The sequence below is a fragment of the Brachyhypopomus gauderio genome, chromosome 17, assembly GCF_052324685.1.
Source record: "Brachyhypopomus gauderio isolate BG-103 chromosome 17, BGAUD_0.2, whole genome shotgun sequence".
NCBI lineage: Eukaryota > Metazoa > Chordata > Actinopteri > Gymnotiformes > Hypopomidae > Brachyhypopomus > Brachyhypopomus gauderio.
The window spans coordinates 16,804,776-16,828,327 of record NC_135227.1 but is presented as its reverse complement, the minus strand read 5'-3'; the positions used below and the strand labels follow the sequence as shown (position 1 = coordinate 16,828,327).

Sequence of the window (23,552 nt, the reverse complement as noted above, 5' to 3'; positions counted from 1 at the left end):
GCTTTGTAGTATTTATATAGTCGTTTTAGATATAAATAGTGCATCATTTCTAATACTTTTGCACACTGTACATTGTAAATAACATATGAAGCATGATATAATAACATGTTAGAATAAAATGTGGTTTTTTTTCAGAGGAAAATATTCATTATCATTTAAACCCTACTCCATGTCTAAGGTAGTATAACTCTCATTTAGTAATCATTCAGTAACAACAACTTCTTGCACAAACGTGCCACCCACTGGACAAGAATGGAAGTAATTTGAAAGTTTTCTCCCGCATGGAAAATTCCTAAGAACAATGAGCATAGGGAAAGATTTCATGCTTCTTCCTTATAACTCCCTGGTAGGTCTAACAAAAAAGTGGATGGAAAAAATAACACAAGCATATTTCAGAAATAAAGTGAAAAACATCAGCCTATTCATATAGGATGATTGCATACTTGTGCTTGCTGTAGGATGGATTCGTATCCAATAATTGACCAATCAAAACTGCTCATCAACTCAGGAACGTGATGGCACGTGTGGCTATGTCTCCCTTCTGATTATATTTTGTAGGCTTCTGTAGTGTAAACTCTAGTAGCAAAATGACAGCAAATGTAACCGGGGCAGACATATATCAGCATGGCCTTTCTCAACATTGTTGACATCTCCTTGTTTATATAAAAAAAACTCTAGTCATTCATCACCGTTAACTATCTTTGCCAGCTAGCACATTAAATGTAATTGCGACTACAGGTGAAACAAACGTTATGGTGTAGCTCAGATTTCAACCTGAGGGCCTCGACAACCCCACTGGGCTTTAACGGTACTGCTAGTGGGCCGTTGGCCAAATATTTCTTCCTTTTTTATTACTTTTTTTTTTTGCAAAGCAGAATATTTCAATTATACACAGTTATTTCAAAAAACGCAATGTCAGATGTGACATATTATGTAAATTATATGATCAAATGAGACGTATTTAGATCTAGCTCGTCGTTTGTTCTGGCGTAGTGCAGTCACATGATCGACACAGCTCCGGTGGGTTAGCAAATGGATTAATTTGCTCGAGTGTGAGTAAACTCTATAAGCTACAATGATTTTTTTTTTTAGATTTTAAACAGTCGATTAATATTCTCATCTTGGTCGCGAAACGTTGTGTGGTGGGTTAAGTGTGCTGCGAGTTGTGAAAGGTTGGGAAACCCTGGCGTATCAAGCCTCGTAATGGCGAGTACGAAGAGGTGTCAGTTTAATGCACTGTACGCCATTGCAACATAAAGCTTCACGTATTCTGTTCAGGTGTTCAGATCTGACCATTGACTCTTGTTGAACTTGTAGAACTGAGCGCATTAGAGAGTTTAAATAGGCTTATTATCTGAAATGACGTAATTGTAATATAAAAATGGGCTGAATCGATATGGGTGAGAGTTGCCTGGGTGCCATTTCACTTTTTTTTTAGACTTTTCAGGTTTTTAACTATTATATGCAACACATGATCGTCTTTAAATTAAAACAGTGTTTCATAAAGTATCTACACGTGAAGCAGTAAAATGTCACACGGCGCTCATTTTCCTGTGAATATCTTGGCCTGAAATGTAACGTCTGCGATTTACATCTATCGTCGTACCCTGAACTCTGCTTAATTGTCCATAATTTGCACCTCCTGAAGCTGTGGACGTGTCCAAGCACAGTTATACCAAGTGTGAACACCATCAACTTTGTCGTATGGCAGAGAAGTGCATTTAAACTGGTAGTCACAAAAATTGACTTTTTGGTGAGGTGTATTATCATGTTATGTATGGGTAAAAAATGACTGAATCATTTAAATGAAGCACAGGGCCTGTGTGCTGAAGGCTATTTCACATAGGAAATGTGTCTATACTGTCTATAGTGGTCTACCCATGTTATGAAAGGAGATTTATTAGCTTTTTGAAAGCCTAAACAATTGACCCACAAGACTTTTCTGAAGCCGGCGGAGCTGCAGAGCGTTTCACTGTAGCAAAGGTATTGGCTACGCAGCAACAACTGTAGAAAAGTGTGACATTTTGTTCATTTTTAATTACAACAAATGAAATAAGGTCTAGGTCACACAACTGTGAAGAGTGGCGCCAAATTAGAAGTACTCTTTCAAAAGAAGGTTGAACTTTGTCTTTATGAATGAGTAACCTCCACTCGTCCACTTTTTAATGCCCGTGAACAAGCTTCGTTTCCTCGTTGGCTTTTCGCCTTTCAAGATCTTCTCAATGGCTCTAAATAGTTCTGTAGGTCAAAGATTTTGAATGACTTGAGCTCAAGGATGGTTAACTAATTAATTAATTTTTAGAGAGCCACTAGATTCAGTCTTTTTCTTTTTTCCACAAATCATACTTATTAATCCAACACTTTCCCTGAAGGACCTTTCACAACGCAAACTTACTCTAATGGGCAACCTTAGACTCCCGATCAATAGCTCCCTTCACACCTCAGAAACGCTTTCCCGCGCTTGCTTCTATTTTCTTTTGTGCCTGGATAAATACGCACACGTGTTCACCTCCTCCTAATGTTTCTGTTGGCGTTTCAGGTTTGGCTTGCGTTGGCCTTGTTAGTACTCGCTTCGTAGTGCTCACGTTTTATGCAAGGATACGTTCGAATGCAAACGTATCTGTTTTAACAAGCAAACAAAAAAAAACCCTTACCGTTTTTCTAACTGTAGGTGTTGACTCTGTCGTAACCTTCTGTCGTCACACACATTTGATGTTGTAACAAAAGTGGATTATACGTTCAGTCAAGTGAAACGATAATTAAAAATGCGTATTTGTGTCTATAGAAGTAGCATAGCCACCTGGCAGAACTGATGTATTTAAACTACAAAGAAATTGTAAGGTTACATATAATAGTGGAGCTCTCCCATGCTGGTGAGCTGCTCGGCCAGAAGGTGGCAGTCTTTCGCCATTCTTTTACAATGAGGGGTCTAAGCACCCTCAAAGGAGAGAAGCTCTTGGTCATCTGCTAAGATGAAATTGTCAATCAGAAATGCGATGTGTGCTTTTCAAAACTCTGCCTAAGCACCAAAAACACACCTTTTGCTCAAATATTCTGTCTTGCATCATGTTTTCTTAGAGGTTAAAAAGCAGATAAAAACGCAGGGATTCTTATTCACGGTTATTGTTCTTATTCTTTGTTTGGGAAGCTCATGAGGTTGTTGAGGTCATGAGGGAAAAGCTGTCTGAGAATCTTTTTAATGGAAAATCTTAAATTGTAGAATGGTAGAATAATCAAATGCAGAATAATCAAGTAAAATGCCTGAGATGACTCTCTTGAAGCCATTTCCCCCCCTAAACTTCACTGGTTTCATGTTCTTCCTATAATGTGTCGTTGCTAGTGGCACAAATCTATCCAGCTATTTTAAATTCTTTACATTAGATGGTAGTTTACCGGATATTAGGTCAGTGCTTTTGGGACCATCGTTGTGGAAGATTTTGTTGCACATCTAATTGAGTTCACTGATGGCAGGCTTTGTGCGCATTTAGTGTGTGTGTGTGTGTGTGTGTGTTAAATCCATCTTTCAAACTTGAAAAGAATTGCGTCTGATTGGTGTAACTCAGCCGATGGGGATAAAAGGACAGGACGTTGTATTTGTGATGGAGTTCACAGAGGTGGAGCTCTGGTTCTCACAACGCCGCGGTCCCCCCGTTCAACCTCGTCCCCTTCACTTTGAAAGTCAAACAAATCTTCCGACATTGATCCTTCCTCCTCGCGCCTCCTAATTTCATTTCAGTCACACGCGGGCAGGAGGGTGCGGGAGCAGGCGCTATCTCAGCTCATCTTGACACACAATTGTATTTACTGTTTTCTTTTCACAAGCCAATAAAGAAGAGGCTGTTATTGCATCAGATTAAATGAAAAACTGTTTAATGATTCCAATTTATAACTCTAGAGTGAATAATGCTACGTTTAAGAGCTGACAGGAGATGATAAATGGGGCCTCATATAAAACATATTCCGAGTGAAGACTGGCTGGAGATAAATTGCACGCTGATACAAACCACTGATAAAAAAAAAAACCCTAAGGGCCACTAGAAGACTTAATAATGTGCTATTCATTTTGAAGTGATTATTCCTGGTTAATAAAAGAGCACAAATGAAAAATATAAACTATATGTTTTGAGGAATACGCTGTACCTATTACTTTTGCACAAGCAAGAGCTATCAGGCCCGTCCCTAGTTCATACATCCTTGATGTATGACTGTGTGAAGGCGGGACCTCGTTCATGCGATTTAATGAGATGGCGATTTCCAAAGCGCCATCCATCAACTGCTGCTCCTTTGCTCTGTGCTTGTCACAACCATCTTCACTGCTGGGCGTTTGATCGCACGCAGAGCTGAGACCAGAGGCGGCATCGCGGCCTCAGAACAGTGGGCTCGTGCAGGGGTTTCGGGAGTGCAGTCCGAAAACACAGCTTTACGCATCCCTGAAGACAGTAAATGGGGTTTACTGTTCTTTTCCTTCTTGTGGCCTTGGATGTAGGCGACTCCATTTCTAAGTCATTTATGCACAGTACGTCGTAGTGAACGCTAGACTGTAATAAAAATAAAATGAACGGCTTTAAGGCAAATGTTTGAGGTCTGACGCAAACTTTTAGATGAAAAAGACCAAAAGCAAAATATTTCACACATTTACATATTACAAGAAAGCTGCCCCCACAGGCACCACTAGCCAACCCAGACCATTTCTTGCTATATGCAACAGTCAAGTAATTGGCGCTGGATCACCTCAGGTGGCTTTGGCGTTGGACAGAGCCCTGTCTACTCCACTCCCTGGTGCTTTGTTGTCAAGGGCAACCTATGTTCATCTGCAGGACAAACGATAATCTACAAATTTGAATGATAAAAGTGTCTGGCTAATGAGAAAATGCTAATGTAGGACTGTTTGATGAAGAAACAAGAGAGGGGTACCACTTTTTCTTTGACACCTGGCCCGTCAGATGAAGATGGCTTTATTGTGAGACAAAGCCAGCAGTTGGACTCTGGATGGACGAGGGGGCATGTTGGGTGAATGACCCTACCTGAAGAGAAGGAGACCCTGGAGAAGGACACATTAAGGGCGGGGAGCCCAGAGGTTGACAGCAATCCGTGGCCCAATGCCAGGTGGTGGCACCTTGGTTAAAAGGCGATTAAGGGGAAGAGCTATTAAAGACTCGTTTCTTCTGAATCGGGACACATCAGAACAGATTGTCATTGTTAAGCGACAACTTGAATGATGAATCGTTCCCTTGCTCCTTAGCAGACGATCTGCGGATCGTTTTTGTGCGTTGAGAGGTGCCATGAACACTCTGAAAATGAACGTTTTGCCATATTGTAAGATCAAGTATTTAAGATACGTGTTTGTGCCAAAATGGACAGATTTGTAATATAGCTACAGGTTGCGGTAGACAGAGAACTGAATGTATGTGTATAGATGGCTGTTGGTGTGCATGTTGTTCCAAACGAAGAGGCAGCTTCTAGCAAACCCCCATCAGCCATCCTTGAAATGTCATCCTCAGTAATTGCCTGACACCTCGATTGTTGCATAGAACAAGCGTCGGGCCCTTCAGAGCCACTTGGCTACATCCTAGCAACACCCTGCGTCCTCTTCCCTGGACACAAGCCTTCCTCACCCCACCGACAGCCCCCTCTCAAGAACCGCTCTCAGTCCTTGTCGAAGACCCCTGGCCAGTTCTCAAGGGGTGGGGTCCTGAATGGGTCCTGCCCTGCCTATTGTCCAAGACCTCTCTTTATGTACACAGCTTTTACTTTGTGTGTTTTCGTCCCCTTAATTGCATCTCCTTGGTCAGTCAATACACCCCACGGGTGACATCACCCATCTTTTATCACCAACCCATGAACCAGGGGATAGAAGCTCAGCTGTGGGAAAGATCCATTTGGGCCACCAACTTATGAACCCTGTGGGAATACGTGGCGCCCCTTTTAGATATGTCCGCACATAAACAAATCTGTGGACCCACACAACTGCATTCACACTTTAAACACTTTATTTAGTTTTATATACAGGATTATATTCCCTTGCTGCCATCCGCCACAGTCTATGACTCAGCTCAGTTCTTTTGAAAAGTCAAACATGAAAAATAATTACTTAGGTCAATAGTAATGTTTATAGTTCAATTTGGAATCAATAAAATGTTGTTTTTTCCCAAACATATCCCACTGAGTAATAATAAGTAGTACAGTTTTTGCAAGCTATTCGGTTACATTGTCCTTATGCTGGGGGATTCAGTTGTCTGCACATCCCTCACACGTCTGAATCAGATGTCTTCACATTTCCTTCCTTTAATAGTCATGACAGCATCTACTAAGAAGTCCTCCATGTATAGCATCCAGTCTCAATTATCAGCACCATCTTTTACTATAATAAAAAAAACCCTTTTTATGAAGAAAATAAAGAATGAGTGGTGCGTTAGGCATGTTGGACATTGCTGAGAGCTCGTCCAGGTTTATTGTGCCTGTGCTTGTGTGGAATTTCCTTACCTGACTAGACCAATAATGTGTTTATGGTCTAACTGAATAGAAAACAACCCTTTTCTTTAAATCTTGGTGCGAGTCCCAGCTGCTAAAGGGTGTCATGCTACGGCCCTCCGGTTGGGCGAATGCTGGAGGACTGGATCACACTCAAGGAGAACCTGCAGCCATGCTTTCAGAGAGGAAATAGAGTGGTATTCAGTGGGAGCTCTGGGCAGTGGTTGTCTCACCTCTGGCTTTGAGCTTGCATACCTCGGGGAGAGCACGAGATCTTTGTCCTCTCAGACTAGTGGTACGGAGACTGAGCAAATTGGTAAAAGCAAACATGTACAGTATATAACTGTATCAATAAATGTATAATGCGGGTGTATAAATGTTGAAAAAACATTCTAGTAATTTCACAACCAGCGGTTTTAACCTGCCTGGTCTCTAAAATAGAGGTATCTGTAAAAAGAAGGCTAGCTGGTTTGCACCATTGCCATTGTAGGGTCTATTTGATGTTTTTAGCAAGTTCCATTACAGGAATGGGTCATCACTTCCACCTCAGAAGAGACCAGGGAATTAATCAGAGACTCTGAGTCACATTTAGTTGGATATGACCGAATCTCAGCCCTGTTCCAAGTCTGTTCGGCGAGGCCAAACTGAGCACATTTAAAACCAGTTGTGTAAACCTATTGCTTGCGGTTTACGTGGTTGTGATTCTGTATGCCTTGCTGATATTGATCTGCAAACTGAGCTGAACATTAAAAAGGAAGATCAGTTTAGTCTGATCATGTCTGGTTGAGAATCAAGAAATTGTTTCTGGTTATGAAGTGATAAAAGTGAGAAAATAGATTTATGAAGCATGTATTCTCATTTGCATTCTGCATTTGATTCAGAATGTCTGTAGTGTACTACAATAAATTGTCAAAAACTGCCACTATTTTATACAGCGTTCGCCTATTTATAAAAATATAAGAATGAAATCCAATGCCTTTAATAATAAACATCGCTTTGGCTCTTTTTTGTTTTGAAACCTGAGGGTATCTTAAAGAAGCAGCCTGCACTATGTCTCCATAGTAGATTGTGTAGAATGTTTCTCTGCAGACATGGCAGGTATCACAGCAGCTCTTATGCACTATTCATTCTGGTTCAGGTACCTCCAGCCTTCTGCTGTTCTCAGCACCATCTTGTGCACATACACAAGATGATGCTCGGACATGCAGTTCTGCGATGAAGTTAGCAGTTGGCATGTCACATTGAAAATATGTCAAGGAGCAATGGTGTTTGGCCCTTCCAGTGAAAACGCATTGAATCGCATCTGTAGGGTCCTGGCCACCGTCACCAGTAGGTACCTACATCACGTTTGTACTATGCACTTCTGCACCAATGAGCAATACTGAGCAATGCGGCAATACTGATGTATGGGCACTCGAGTTTTCATTTTCTTGGTAACTAAGCAACGGATTGACGTGTTTATATTTTTACCAAATCCTGTTGTCCTCGTCCTTACGTAACGTTAGTAGATCGCGAACACATGATCTCCTGCAACATGGCTGCTTCACCCTGAACCAGGGCTTTTTCTACATGGGCCCTCTTGTCGAATTCAGTCGCAGTGAAGCGTCTTTATTCCTGGATGGGAGTTTCGCAGCCCACGTACCTTCTGCACTTTGGCATACACACAGCGCGGCGTGTTGAGGATGCTACTCTCAGATCGGTGCCGTCGGGAGCGAGCGGCTCCTCACGCAAAACTGCCGTGAGAGTCCCTTCACATCACGTGTGATTGGCAGCTGCAAGTGCCAGCAAAAAAAATATTTTGACCCCCGATCCCCTGATGTTACGCTGCAGAGGGAGGGAATGTGGACCAATGCGAATGTGTGGAGCTGCAGTGAAGGTAACTGCTACATTATCTATGAAGTGCCATATCCCCTCCAGTTACCATTTCAACGATGACTTTGTAAGTACCCACCACGCCAACATGCAGCAAGAGAACATATAATTATCTTTTTGTTTACTTTAATAAGGAGACATCCGAGCGCTCCTGTATCAAGCATGTGCACTCTAATGCACTAGAGAAATACACCTAAAAACACCAGGAACAATATTAGCCCATTCATGTGGTGTAATTAAAACATTAGTAATTAATTGTCCTTAACTAACCCAACTGCTATGCAAATGTGGGTGAATGGGAGAGTTACAGAATACAAAGATTTTTTTCTCCCCTCCAGCTCACGGGCCATTTTAAAGTTCACCTCTGAAAAATGTTTAGAATGTGATGTGGTGCTGTTTCGTTTCAAGAGGTACTTATCCCAAAGTCAACATCTTACCTCTGTTTTCCCCCATGCCACGCTTCGCCACCTTTATTAGACAGTAGCTTGGCAACCACAAGAGTGTGGCTTTAGCAAATGGCTGAATTTTGGATGTGGATGGCCCGCCGTGGCCCTGCGGCCCTGACCTTCACCGCCATGCTGGCTCCCTTTTCTCCTGCTGCCCTAGAAGGTGTCAGTGATAAACGTTACCTTGTCTCGGCAGGTGCGCTCGCATGGAGAGGCCCATCGCACTGAGGGGGTCACCAACCTCATGCCATTACTCCCATTAATTCAAATAATGGCCCATTACATGGCAGCCATTGAGAATGTGTCTGTTTGTGGCCTGTGAATAAAGGAAATAATTACCTGGGAGACACGGAGCTGTGTGCAGTACTCTACTGTACTTTGTGCAGCAGTCGCTGTGCTCTGTGAACCTACAGCCACTAGATGGCAGCAAAGAAGAGAAGCAAACAGGAAGTAGAGCAAACCTCACTATGGTGACCAACTAGTGCAGAATGCAACTTGTTTCATAGTTGAGCAAAATATGCAGATGAGGGTCGTTGAAATACCAAAGGTCTTACTTTTTGACATTACCCGGTCCTGTGGAAGATACCTGAAGTTCATGAAGCTGAGATCTACCTTCTGAGTCAACTAGGTAAGCACAACCTCAAGAACTGGTAAGCTATGTATGTGTGGGTCATTCCGTGATTCTTTCTTGCTAGTTTGTTATAAACTCTGAGACAAAAGTAGTTACACGTCCCTTGGGCAGCTGTTGGTCCCACAGTTCCAGAGACCAGTCTGCATGTGCCCCAGATCTTACAGGGCCGCCATGTATTTGCACCAAACCCTGCAGGTTTATTCCACTGTACTTGTGCTACAAAGAAAAGTTGCATTGTCACAAATGTCAAAGTGTTCAACCTTTTTAAATTCATGTCTCTTGATCTGGGCGCTTCCAGATCAAGGTGGTACACGCCTGTTCTTTGACCTCACCTGCTCTTTCTCTCCACACGCCTTGATCATTGCAGTTTAAAAATCCACTTTATGACTGGACCGAATGAGGTGTCTGAGGGACTCTTAAAGAGGGGTTGAGGTGTCATACCAGGGGCAAAATTTATGAATAATTTAATGAAATTTATGCCCATTTTCAAACAAAAGCATAGGTTTTCTAAATATTAGTGTTGTCAGGCAGTGATATGAAGACCTAGTGAGATTTGTGAGATAGATGGCCAAAAGCTTTTGTGGCCATTCTTCTCTTCTGACTAATTAAACCTAAAGTGTGCTTTGCCACATTGTGAATGGTGAATTTGGATGAGATTTTTGGCCTTCATTGTGGAGTCGCAGTTATATGCATCAAAAAGAGATAGCCAATTAAGGTTACTTGAAAATGAGTTCTTCATAGGCTCTTTGCATTTTATTCTTTAATAGATATCACCTTATAAAAGCATCCTTTCACTACCTGAAGAATGGGCAGCAGATTTGATTCCCTTCACAAATGGACTTCCATCTATCATCACAAATTGTCATCTTGACCGTTTTAGAGGAAAGTTTTCACCTCTCCACAAAACATGCTAATTGCCATCATAGACCCAGGATAAAGTGTATATTTACTGCACAATTATCCTGAAATTTGTCTGCCCATCTGTACGACACACATTGAATTTCTTGCTCTTCTTCTAAGCTTTTATTTGGATGTGATAATTAAAAGGCTTCAGAAAAAGCAGATGGGCAATGCATGGCTTTCTGGGGTGATGTCTGGTTCAAGGTGAGTCTTACAAACGCCTTAATACAGTGGTCTTCTCCCTTTTGTATAGCCTTTCTACCTGGAGAAAAACATGAGCCCACCTTTGATTCAAAAAGAAAGTACTCTCAGGCTAACAAACAGACCCAGATATATACACACACACGCACACATTATTACAGCATAAATGTTTATTATGATAACTCAAATTTTTTTAAAAGTCAAGAGATCAGGTACTTTACCTAAGACATGCACAAGTGAGATGTATGCTTTCAAGTGCATGGAATTTGCACTGCAATTCTGAAAATATTTTGCAATAATTTTCTACTAGAAGTTCCCTGTATCTTAGTTATTGCAGCCTAAAGTCAATTGTTCCGTCATTCAACACAACTATTCAGTGTAAGTGTTCATTACAAGACAAGGACTATTAGAGAATATTATCATCAGCTTCTCAGTCAAAGATTAGGTTTCTCATATATCTGTTAAATTATATTTTGAATAGAAGTTTGGATGAACTTGTATCTTTTAGGTGCAAATACTGTCTGAGCATTTGATCCTTTGTTAAAAAAGACTGAGACAAGATGGAGATTTTGAAGTACATCAGAAGAGTAAGCCAGTGAAACCAAATGAAAGCCTCTTTTGAAATGTGGAGTAAGCCCTTGCTACACTTTGATGTTGTGCAGGATCATTACTTAATGTGTTCTTATTTTTGCCCCTGCTACAATGCTTAGGCAAACGTTTATTTCAACTTGAAATATGATCCTCTTTTCCATTCATAATTTTAGTTTACGGCCTGCTGAAACATGACCAACTATGCAATGTTGAGGTGTCTTGTCCGTTTGGACAGGGGGAGGAGTTATTTCGTGCTGCCAGCATAATTGACCACAGTCAAGACATTTGGGGAAAAGGTTTATAGGTGAAACGCTGCCCTGGTACAGTGTCTGTGAAAGCCGGTGTCCTCTTCACCATCTGAATGGAGCAGTGGGGACAGTGAGTAGGATGTTAGCCCTGGCTTGCCTGATCGGCTACACGACATGGCAACGGAAGGCCGGTCACTGACTCCAGCAGCCCCAGACGCAGAGTGCAACAGCCCCTCCTGCCCCGGCCAGCTCTCGCTGATGCTAAACCGCAAAAACAGTGTTGAGGCTATAAGCCAAGCAAGGTTACATGAGCAAGGTTTGAATATTTGTTTGCCTGCAACACGATTTCTGGTGGAAGGTGTCACTAATATCTCCTAGGTGTGTCATATAAATAGTTTTTTCATAGTTTGACAGAGAACAGTTTTCTTGCACAAAAGGTTAGTGTATTCAGAATGGGAATACTAGAAAGTTTAACAGCAGGTATGTCTGAAACGGACTTGTCAAAACTTTATTTCAACGACCCCAAATGACCTGATTTAGCCTTAACAATAAAGCTACCTTAATAAAGACAACCATGAGATTGATTCAAAGTGACTGCTGTATTTTTTATGTTCATGAAGGGAAATAATAAGAAAAAGATACCTTTCTTATCACTTTAGATTCATTTTACCTACAAATATGCTTGGTTGGTAGATGTTTCCAAACAAGCACAAGTAGATAGCTGGCAGCAATAAAAACCAAATACCATGAAACAATTTGACCTCTATGGGTCAAGTGATGACCTGATAATACACAAGGATTCCACCTCTCAGTTTCCAAATTGTAAAGTGTCACCTCAGGATTTGCTAGTGTCAGGGCACTGTTGATAGTGATGCTTTAGCACAAGTTGCTTTCTGCAGACCACTTAGTTTTTACGTTTCTTTGTAACGAGAACTTTCTTAGGCCTCGATAAGCCCCCCCCTGCCTTTGCTAACCCCACTGGCATGAGCACGATGAAGAGCCATCTTTGGATGTGCCCTGTGCAGCATGGCGGCTCTCCCAGCAACAGGCTTGCTTTTGAATCTGCCGCTTTTATCTGGCTCACAGAGAATCAAACCTTTCTGTTTGAATCGTCACCCATGGCTCCATATGTACCTCAGAATCCTCATTCATGTGACCTGGCTTCTCGAGGCACCATTAGGCAGAGGATTTTGTTTAAATGTGTTCCTGTGAGAAGAGTAAAATGGTGCCTTTTAAGTCGAGAGCAGTGGCCGTGCCGCTAACCAAAAAGTAAAGAGTGAACAAGTCCCCGGATCAGGAGTCCCTCTCACACTAAAAATGCACAAGGGTGCCTGGGTGTTAATTAAACATTTTTCCCCAGAGTGCACCCTCGTATGAGAATGCACAAAGCTCTCGGTTGCGCTTGTGCATGGAGGAGCATTCCTTCCTCATGAGTGTCTCTCTTTGAGTGCCTGATATATCGAAACTTGAACCGATAGATTGAAGAATGGCTTGCCATTGGTGTCTTTATATGCTCTGTGTGCTCGTCCAGCTCATCTGAAGTGTCTCTGTCATCAGGCTTTGGTCAGGGATGAGTTCTAATAGCTTGACCGCAAGGGTCTATCTTCCCCATCCTCCTTCTGGAGGTCTTTCAGTTGGCCCTCTGAGTGGCTTTAATGGAACTCCCACAGCACAAGAGGATTCACACGCAGGGGTGAGTGGAAAGGATTTTTGTGCTGACTGGGATCTGTATGAATATATTGCAAGTCTTACCTACTACTTTAGGTTAATGTGGAATCTGAAAGCTGTAATGAGGCCAATTTATTTATTTGTATTCCATGCATCTTGTCAGCACTCTTAAAAGAGGAGGTTGCATGGGGCTAATCTGAGTCTTTCATCAGCAAAGTGGAGACCTACAAAATCAGTAATGCATTCCTCATTGATTGATGTTCGTTCCCACATTACTTGGCAACACCATCATTATCACGCGAGATTCCAGGCTGCCCACAATAAAATCATCGATTTAAGCTGTCCTGCTCAGAGGATAGCTGTTAAGTGTTGGGTTCTGCTGTCCGTGATTTCACCTATTATTGCACGTACAAATGAACGAATAAGTAACGAAATGAATAACTAACTTAGATGGAGCTTAAGGCATAAACGTGTTGAGAATGTATATGATTAAATTAGTAATGAGCTAAAGTGCAATGGCTTTATTACGAAACTATGGCAAAAAAAAAGGATTATTATACCAATTACTGATGGCCAAATCTAAGGAGACCTGGACCACATATCTTTAAAACAGTGTAAATCAGTTCAAAGGCTTACGAACTGGCATGTGACCACGAGTGCATATGACCGTTATGTTCATATTCATATTCTAGCCGATATGTAAACCTCGATGAGTATGCGCTAGTGGTTTACATTTCAGTTAATTTCTCTACAATGGCGTGTGTGTGTGTGTGTGTGTGTATATGTATGTATGTATGTGTGTGTGTGTATATATATATATATATATATATATATATATATATATATATATATACACACACATATATACACACATATATACACACAATGGGCGTAATATGCTTAAGATCAAAATTTTATTCATTAATCCATTAATCAATAAATAAAATAATAAAACTGAAGGTTTGACTGTATGAATAAATGGTTCAGTGTTCGCTGTGTGAGTATTTAAAATATAATTGCCTAAATCGATTACGTTGCCGTCACAGTTCTGCTAGTACATTTCCTGACTTCATATAACTTGTATGTAGGCAAATAAATTGGATATTATGTAGCCTCTGAAGTCCTTTCGTCATATATGTTATTGAAGTTATATATTACTTCATGGATATAAACGGTTCTGTTATCGGATAGATATCACATTGAAATTAAAGCTCTGTTCTCGGGTTCAAATCAGCTGCCGCTGGGAAGCTACTTTGACCTCGGATATCAAGAAGTGTACCTGGGTATCTTAAGTAAACGGTGTTTTCCCCCAAAATAACATGCCACATCTGGGCTTTTGATTATGCAGCCCCATGGCAACCAGGCGATTTATTGGAAAACCTCACTGTTGCAAAAGCAATCATTCATGGTGGCAGATAGTATTAATCTGCGATTTGTGTGGCATAATAAGTTACTTAGCACTTGAATCGAAGAAACGAAAAATGCCGAATGTAAGACTTTTGTGCAGAAATGACAAATTTGCCGATTTGTGCTGTACGAGTTAGGTCGTATAAGCTAAAAGCACAGCCAAGAAGCAGACGTGTTTGCTCTCATGAGCAATTTATTGCCGATGAACATATGGCCAATATTTTGCCTCACGTCATTGCAAGGGAAAACAAACACCGTGCAGTGTTAGCTAGGCAGCTAAGACAGACCCACTTCGCCAGCTATGCAAACGCACTTGGACAATATCAGGAGAAGAGCACTTGCTCCCTGGGTATATAAAGCACATCAGGCTTATCGGTGCGTGCACTCCTGACTTCCATTTGGAGATATTTCATTAACTGCACAGTGTCTAAACCGAAGCAACACCACTTACCCTCTTCCGTCAGACACCAGGTGAGTACATTACCTTTATCACTCATCCTACTCTCCAGAGCAGTGCGAATCTCTCTCTCTCTCTCTCTCTCTCTCTCTCTCTCTTCTCTCTCTCTCTCTCTGTGTGTGTGTGTGTGTGTGTGTGTGTGTGTGTGTATGTGTGTTGCGTGTGTGAGTGCGATTAAAAGCGCGTGTGTGTGTATGTGTGTATATGTGGTTGTAACACAGGCAAAAATTAAGCGAAATGTAACATCTTACCATCAGATCTCTCGTTGAAACGTGCATAAAATTTTGAAACATATTTGTACTAGCAATATACTGAGGCTTAGAATTGCATGAGTACAAATTACATTGGTAAATTCGCTCCAAGCAAGCACGATAAACTTTTTTTAGTAGGGCGTGGGTCGTGTGTTCGTACGTATATTTCTGTAAGGAATAACTAGATCTCAAACTTCAAAGATTTGATGTAGCAGTAGGCCTACTTAGTTAGTATTTGTTAATATTTCTCAACATTCAATAGCCCATATTCAAATCCACAATAAAACGTTTCATTGAATGTTAGACCGAGATTGACCACAATAGTGAAAACTTAGTGGTAATTCTGTGTTTGTCAATGTCACGGAAGCCCTAAAGCGAGATGCAATTTTATTTTTTTACTTTATTTTCTCGGGTCAATACGCGGTTATGTCAGTAGAGTTCGCTAGAGCATCAGGGATGCGTGAACCACGCACGGTGAAGGCAGTAGTGTCGATCTCTGTCCTCGTGCAATTTCTAAAAGGAAAAAGGTCGTTTATTTTTGTGAGCAAGAGTACAGGTCTTGGTTGATTTCTACTAAGGAATTCCACATTGTGAATTCCATAATACAGTTCTATAAACCTACACGCCGCACGAAGTTTATTTAAAAATTAATTAATTTCAAATGACTACAAAGACTGGAAGGCAGTCCCTAGACATTTAGATATTGAAAAACGGGAGTGATTAAAATGATAATCCTTAAACCAATTTGTTTCGGGTGCGCTGATAAAGGTGCCAAGGCGACGAATTTAGCGCCATGAAATTCACCGTTACAAATAAACTGGTAGTTTAACAAACGAAGGCCTCTCCTCGGGCTGTGGGCACCGTGTTAATCTCGTTGCGACATGTTTAATCATTAGACGATTTGAGACGAATAAAGGCACAGCGTTTGCCTTTTAGCCAAAGGTGCCTGGATTTCAGGAACCGAGCCTGGGCGGCTGATTCATGCCGCGGGGTCTTTTCCAGGGGCGATGGCTTAGTTCCACAAACCGACGGGCTTATACCGACGCTCGGCACTCGTGGCCTTTTAATCAGAGGGACGGCGCACGAATCATTCTTGTCAGTTGACGCGCTTCTCACGAGCACCTAAAGGGAGACGAGGTTATATTATCAAAGCCTAAATGCTCGCCCAAGGCATCGGAACACACTGAAATTCAGCGATTAAAGCAAGAAATTATCAGCGTCATTATAGACTACACTTGCCCCGGGCCTTCTGAATGCATTTAGTCTGGGGATTTAGCCTACTTTTATATGAAATATGTGATGTCTTTTCTGCCTTTCCATTCATCAACAATAGTTCCCTCAAAATTCGGACAGAGTAGGTTTGAATTATCTGTATATTCCTCTGCCTTTTTATTGTGGGAATTTAATTAGTGTACAACCCCTTTTGTTGCTGTCTTTTCTCATTGTATCACAGTATATTTATAGATAAGCCCATTCCGTTGCTTTACCAGTAAGTATACTTTCCTTATAAAATATTGTTCAGTACCGCTTGCTGTACTGTGTGGACTTTATTATTTGCAAATAACCTATACTATACTATGCTGCAATGGTAAAATAAAATAAATCTCGACGAGATAAAAAAGAATGGCGTATTGACTGTGGTAACAACAACAATCAAAGCACGCTTGCTTACATACAGGTAATGTCTTAGCTTACTATAAAAACACATTTACAATAGAAACAGTTTACAAGTTGGCGCCAAACGGTTGTCACGCTAGTGGGGCGTATTTGTTTGCATACGGCTAAGAAATCGCTGTTCTTCGGTCTTCTCTCTCTCTCTCTCTCTCTCTCTCTGTTACACACATACACACACACACACACACACACACACACTCAGACAAGGGAGGGCTGAGCATGAATTTCACTAGTTCTGCACACAAAGCAATAATCGATAGGCATGCTTGACTAGATATACTATAACATTACACTAATAATAAATTGTATTTTATTAAGAACAACAATAACAATAATTATAATAACAATGGTGGCGGCGATAATGTTGGTGGTGTAATTGTCGTCGTTGTTATAGTAATCTAACACTTCTAGTGTCAAAAATCCAAATTTGTAAATTATTTTCCTAACAGCATCCCCCCCCCCCCCCCCCAAACGTCGGTTTCGTGAACATCAGAATCAGTGCATGAACTCTCGCGCGCTCACGAGGTGCACCTGAAGTGCGGACATGTTTGGAGAGCAGCCTCGATGTAAACACTGAATCCACTCATCGGGATTTACAAGAGTCGAACTAGTTAACTGAGCTGGGACCTGGGAGTGTGTTTCCAGAGCCTCGGTGAAAAGACGTGGGGTCTGTTTGAGCTACCTGTGAAAGTAAACAGGTAAACATAAGGAGATGGCTCTTGAAGTGAAGTATGGCCACTTAGCCTGTGAACATTTGCCTCTACTCGCCGAACTCCTCGGTTCAATTGTTCAAATACGTCCCCAACTAAGTGGCCACAAACCTCGCACGAGCGCTTGCTCCGTCATCGATTCCAACGCGCGTGATTCTTGCGACACGTGGATTTTTCGCCTCGAATAAATTGTGTAAAAAGGTAAATGCATGAAAAACAAAATAATAGATTAGTTTTTGTTATTGTTATTTATAGTCGTCAATATTTTAGCTATTTCCCAGCCCTTCATTAAAAAATACTTAAATATTTAAGACGAGATGTATCTACATGTAGACCTCTAACAACCTGAGTGGCTTCATTTCTGCTCTGTGCTATAGATGTGTAGAGAACGACCTTGTGAAAGCGTTCAGAGTTCGACTTTGCTCCAGGCCCAGCTAGTTCAATGGCGCTATTGTCCGGCATATGTCGCTGCGTGATTAATTCCAAGCAAAACTTCAGTGAAGCATTTACATGTCAGGTAACTGATTATACGACAAACGGAACCCGCTTGAAAAAAAAAACTCGTTGTTATTCCAGACGTATCGTGTAGGGACTGAACTGATCTTCAGATATTTCATCACATTTCTATAGACTTATTAAACTGTCAAAAATATAATAAAAATATTTTATTATTATTATTATTATTATTATTATTATTATTATTATTATTAATATAAATATTATTATTATATTAATCGGCTGTGTGAGTGAAAGAGCGAGAAAGAAAGAGAGACAGGGAAAGAGAGAGAGATATGAAGGACTTTCCTTAATATTGTAGAGGGGCTTAGAAATGAATGAAGAGATAGTCCATTGAATGCAGTTGAATGCCATGACAACTAGGAACAACCTCAGATTTATTCCAAACAGTTAGAACGTATTGTACACGGGCGTCAATCATCTATTATTTTGGCTCTTAAATAAATGCAAAAACTGCGGCCGGACAAAAGCTTCCAACAGGAGCCGGACATTTGTCTACATTTCCACCATTGTCTGCAGCTTAGCAATCGGTTTGTATTTGTGTTTGCCCGGGTTCGACCACCCAGGATGAGCAGAGGACTGGCTAAAAACGTACAACATTGTCACCCACATCACATACTAGATAGGAGGCACAGGCAAAAAGAAAAGAGAGGCGGGAGGGATAAAAAGACGAGAGGAAAGAAGACTGATCAACAATAATGCTTCGCTGTTCTGTAAGCTAGGGAACGAAAACATTGGTAAAAAGTGAAGCTTAATAAAGACGAAATTCAGATAGTGGAATAATTTACTGTGTGCTCTGTTTGCCTTGAGCAGAAGCTCTAAAGATAATACATCATGCAGTATATTTCAAACTTGCATTCAATTTTTTGGTAGGTTGTGCAAGGTTAAAAAATACTAGATCATAAATATTTTTTCGCATTGTCTTTTAAATCAGACAATAGCACTCTAATAAGTCTTTAGTGGAAATTGGACAGGCTATTTATAAAAACAACAACGACGACGATGATGATGATGATGATGATAATAATAATAATAATACATATCTTATGTCTGTTTCTTCTACGAGGATATTTGATGACTTAATCATGTCCAGTGAAAGTCCCTTCATCCTAATCCAAAAGTAAAATATTGACCTAAAAGGTTTGCATAAATTACCGTATTGCAGCTTAGACGATATGATATCGGTTGTTAAAAGAATAAACGACAGTATATAGCTCATTAAAGTTATTTTTTAAAATACTCAACTGTTTCACGGCACTTTTTTAGTGTATTTCATTTTTATCACTAGGAATATGGCGATAATTAGCGCCATCGTTTTTTTTCACAGCCAGTTTGCTAAAATGCGCTTTCAAGTTGGTCTGTGCGGTGTATAAAGCTACTTGGAGGTCCTTTGTATGTAAATAGGGTGTAAAAAGGCCCTCCCCATCTTTGTAATTAATTGACACGTTATACCACTCATCATGTTCTGAAGCACCAATGGTATAGGCTCGGATCTCCCCAAAACCCACAATTTCACATCGGCAAACACTGTCTTCATCCACTTGACTCCCAAGACCCGCCCACACGTGGCCAACCTTTTGCGTTTTTAATGCTTTTTCACTGCAGGTTCATGTGTTGAGACCAACCTTATATGGACTGATCAGTTCGGTAATGGCTTATTTCCCCCTAACACCCAGCGGTAGCACAATATCCATGATCCAGATATAGTGCTTCAGTGTCTTTCGCATTCTTCCTGGACTTACAGAACTGATTCCTCCGCTACTTTCTCTAGGCAATGGTTATCGACCCATCCCCATGAGTTGCCTTTCACTCTGCATCGCGCTGAAACGGTAGTGAATCTTTTTCACCAGATCTCGCGTGTGTCTTTTGTGTTTTTAAAACAGCGGATTGCCAAACAGGTGCAGCAACTTTCCTGCATTAACTGCATTAGCTGCCCCAGAACATGTCGTTGACCAACACAAAGACAGGCTTTTCGGTGAAGGACATTCTGGACCTCCCTGACACTAACGACGAAGAAGGATCTATCACTGGGACCGAGGAGGATACGGAGGGTTCGGAGGCGACAAAAACGCCCGGAGTGCTGGTGCAAAGTCCGCTAGAGAATGTCCAAAACCTGCCTTTAAAGAATCCCTTTTATGATAACGCCGACAATCCTTACACCAGGTGGCTTGCGACTACTGACAGCATTCAATATTCATGTAAGTACCCTTCAAGAATCCGAAAATAAATTCGTGCACTGCCCTTTTAAGAGTGCTGATTTAGACACCGGTCGTAATTAATGAACGCTTTATTTGGTGTAACATTTGGTAATCTTAGATCTTGTTCAAGGTTCGTGGGTCCTCAGTGTTGTTCTGTGCTCATTTTCACTGTTGCACTTGTCGTAAGGCGTAACCCCATTATTAGATGTGTTACGAAGTGGTTCTGTCGGTTCGTATTTTCCTCTGGCTTGTGAATAATTGTGAATATGGAAATACTGTGCAACAATTATTTAAATTATTTTACTATAAGCTTTAGCGTGGTTACTTTGTATCAGTTGATAATGTGCCTTTTGTTAATGAACAAGTGTTGGCTGTGCAAACCACGTTTCGTTGAATAAAACGCGTTATATGGTTAGTGAATTTTTTTCTGTATTGGATTAGTTTTTGCTAAATAAGTAAATCCCATTTGCCAGCTATAAAGTTATCAATTGCTGTAAAACAAGATTCGACTTTTGATCAATTCACGCAAGCATGTTTTCAAAATAGTAACATAAATAGTAATATTCCCTTTACTGTTCTGCTACGCAGTGCACGGTCTATCTGCAAACTCTCAAGACTCGTCTGCAAAATCTCCCGAACCCTCAGCGGACGAGTCCCCAGATAATGACAAGGAAACTTCAAGCAGCGGCAGCGACTCCGGTAAGAAGCGGAAAAGGAGGGTGCTCTTTTCCAAGGCTCAGACGTACGAACTTGAGCGCCGGTTTAGGCAGCAGAGATATCTTTCGGCGCCCGAGAGGGAGCACCTCGCGAGCTTGATTCGCCTGACGCCAACTCAAGTGAAAATCTGGTTCCAGAACCATCGGTACAAAATGAAGAGAGCGCGTGCGGAGAAAGGTATGGAAGTGACCCATCTTCCCTCTCCTCGGCGGGTGGCCGTACCTGTATTAGTCAGAGATGGCAAACCGTGCCATACGCTAAAAGCTCAGGACCTGGCGGCTACTTTTCAGGCTGGAATCCCGTTCTCGGCGTATAGTGCCCAGTCTCTTCAACACATGCAATACAATGCACATTACAGCGCCGCCACCACGCCACAGTTCCCCACAGCACACCACTTGGTGCAGACGCAACAGTGGACTTGGTGAACCCTCGCTGACTTTGCTAGGGCTGCATTTTAAAGACCTCGTTAGGGAGTTTTCCAAACAATAAGAAAAGACTTTGCGCAGCTTGACTCATCTTCACGTTTTATTTCGGGGCTGATGTGTGCGCCGTGTTTACATGTTTTCGTTCAGAAAACCGGGTCCAGCCTCTCCCCCAGATCTAAGAATGTTACAGCTCTTGTGAAATTTTGTAAAATATGTTTGTGTGTTGTAGAAATGTTTTCTTTTGTCCCTCGTGTTATAAGCACGTACAAGACCACTTTATAATTATAGAAAATTTTATTTCTTGCTTTTACAATGGACCGAATATATTTATGGCCATGAATAAAACATTGGCAACTTTTAGCTTATTTTATTTGGTTTCGTTTCTCTGTAAATATCTGTGGTAACTGTATGCAATGCAGATATATTTGGCCACACAGCTAGTCATAAAGATATAGTCTACCCGACATTTAGGGCAGAAAAAATGGAACAGCAGTTGATAAATATCCCTCATAAATATGTTGATAGCAGTTGCAACGCGAGTTGATGAAATAATACCCCAATTTTTTATAAGACTTTTAATAAAATGCTGTGTTTCAGAAGCTTTGGATTGCGTCTGGTTTTAACGAGGAGGTCCAGCTGAATAATTTGTAAAATGCTGGATTTGTGAGCGAGACCCCTTCATGAACGCTAAAGGGTCGCGGAGTGTTTCACGGAATGCTTTAACGCTGTTTTACAGCAAAGTTACCTGGATGTGTTTAGTTTGTGCTCTGCTGCCTTCAAAAATGACATCAATAGCCTTCGATTTTCTGAATTTATATGTATGATCACTCAAGCAATAAGAAGGCTAAAGTCACTTGTGAAATGGGGGTAAAAACCACTTACTTAATATAAGAGGTATTCTTCAGCTAAGCAGTCTTTCATGCGACCGCACTCATCTTTTCAAAGTCCGCGGGTGCTCGACAGTTCCGATGTTGGAATGTCACATTTAGGAAAAACAGTTATTGTTCTGCGTTATCCTCTTTTCACTTCTCTTTTCACTTTTGCAATACCTTGTATTACAGGCTAAATGGGTATGAAATAGCCTACGTTAGTATGCGTTACGTAGAATATTAAAATGGTGGTCCCAGTTTGTAACTGCTTTCCATAATAATAATAATAATAATAATAATAATAATAATAATAATAATAATAATAATTTTTTTATAATTAATTAACGTAAACCAGAAACGTATTCAAAATCACAAAATCAAAAGATGGATGTCGTCAGATATTGCTTTACAAAGATCCTGCGTATGAGTTCAGTATCTATATCTATTTATACAATTGTGTCCGGCAAAATCTCAGAGCTTGTGTTTTCCACGCAAATAACAACAGATGTTAGAACGACCGCCACTATCACTAAACAAACTTCTGAAGTGACACACAGTGCTAATTATTTACAGAGCTCAATCTCGAGGGACCATAGCAAAGTGATTGTTACTGCCCAGAGTTTCATTGTGTGTTAAAAGCAACATACGGTTATTTAATACATAATTTGTTAATATATTTATTAAACCCGGAAGGGTGGTATTACAAATATTAATTATCTAATATTTTCTGTTGTCTTTGTTTTATCTTTTTTTCCGCAGAGCACCGTGAAAATGGTGTCGTGAGCATATATTCGCGAATGACTCTGTACACTTAAATTTAGCTTTGAGCACAGAGCCCTTAACAAATGGCGACTAAACATAACATAGAAGCAAAGAGTAAACTCAACCAGGCTTAGTTGCGTTCTAGTCGTTCTCTTTTTTTGTTTGACTTTCAAATAATTACAGGCACTTAATTGTTCAAGTTTGCAAACGTAAACGTTTCATGATCACAAACGTAAACATTTTTATGTGCATTTCCTTCAATTAAAGGATACATTTTTTTTTTGCTTTTAACACAGAATCAATTTTCAAACGTGTTTAAAGGGGAAAATAACTGGAAGCTATCTCGATTATGCTTTAGTCTATAAACCGCTGTCCGGCCTTGCCGTACCGGTCCAACAGTCGACTGCGTGTCATAGTGTGACGGAGGAGTCTATCGTTACACAATATACTGTACACGGCACAAAAAGAACACAAAGGCATAGGGTCGGTTGTTCTGGATGTTAGAGGCGTGCATTTTAACAGGGGGAGTGTATTCTTT

General features: G+C 40.9%; 1 protein-coding gene across 4 annotated transcripts; it reads left to right on the top strand.

Annotated features, from left to right (window-relative positions):
* The first annotated feature begins 761 nt into the window (after nucleotides 1-761).
* nkx2.2a (NK2 homeobox 2a) lies at nucleotides 762-21,957 on the top strand. 4 transcript variants are annotated; one of them, XM_076978890.1, is made up of 3 exons: nucleotides 762-808; nucleotides 19,927-20,241; nucleotides 20,830-21,957. In XM_076978890.1, exons 2-3 carry the CDS (start codon nucleotides 19,986-19,988, stop codon nucleotides 21,381-21,383), a joined length of 810 nt encoding a protein of 269 aa, XP_076835005.1. In that variant the 5' UTR covers nucleotides 762-808; nucleotides 19,927-19,985; the 3' UTR covers nucleotides 21,384-21,957. The 4 variants fall into 4 exon arrangements, with proteins under 4 accessions (XP_076835005.1, XP_076835003.1, XP_076835004.1 ...); XM_076978888.1 differs by lacking the exon at nucleotides 762-808 and adding an exon at nucleotides 936-1,052; XM_076978889.1 differs by lacking the exon at nucleotides 762-808 and adding an exon at nucleotides 9,290-9,417.
* The last annotated feature ends 1,595 nt before the right edge of the window (nucleotides 21,958-23,552 follow it).

Coding starts and splice junctions, on each gene's coding strand:
- nkx2.2a (XM_076978890.1), top strand. CDS start 19,986: ATGTCGTTGACCAACACAAAGACAGGCTTTTCGGTGAAGGACATTCTG. Junction 20,242..20,829: donor TGACAGCATTCAATATTCAT/GTAAGTACCCTT, acceptor TCTGCTACGCAG/TGCACGGTCTATCTGCAAAC.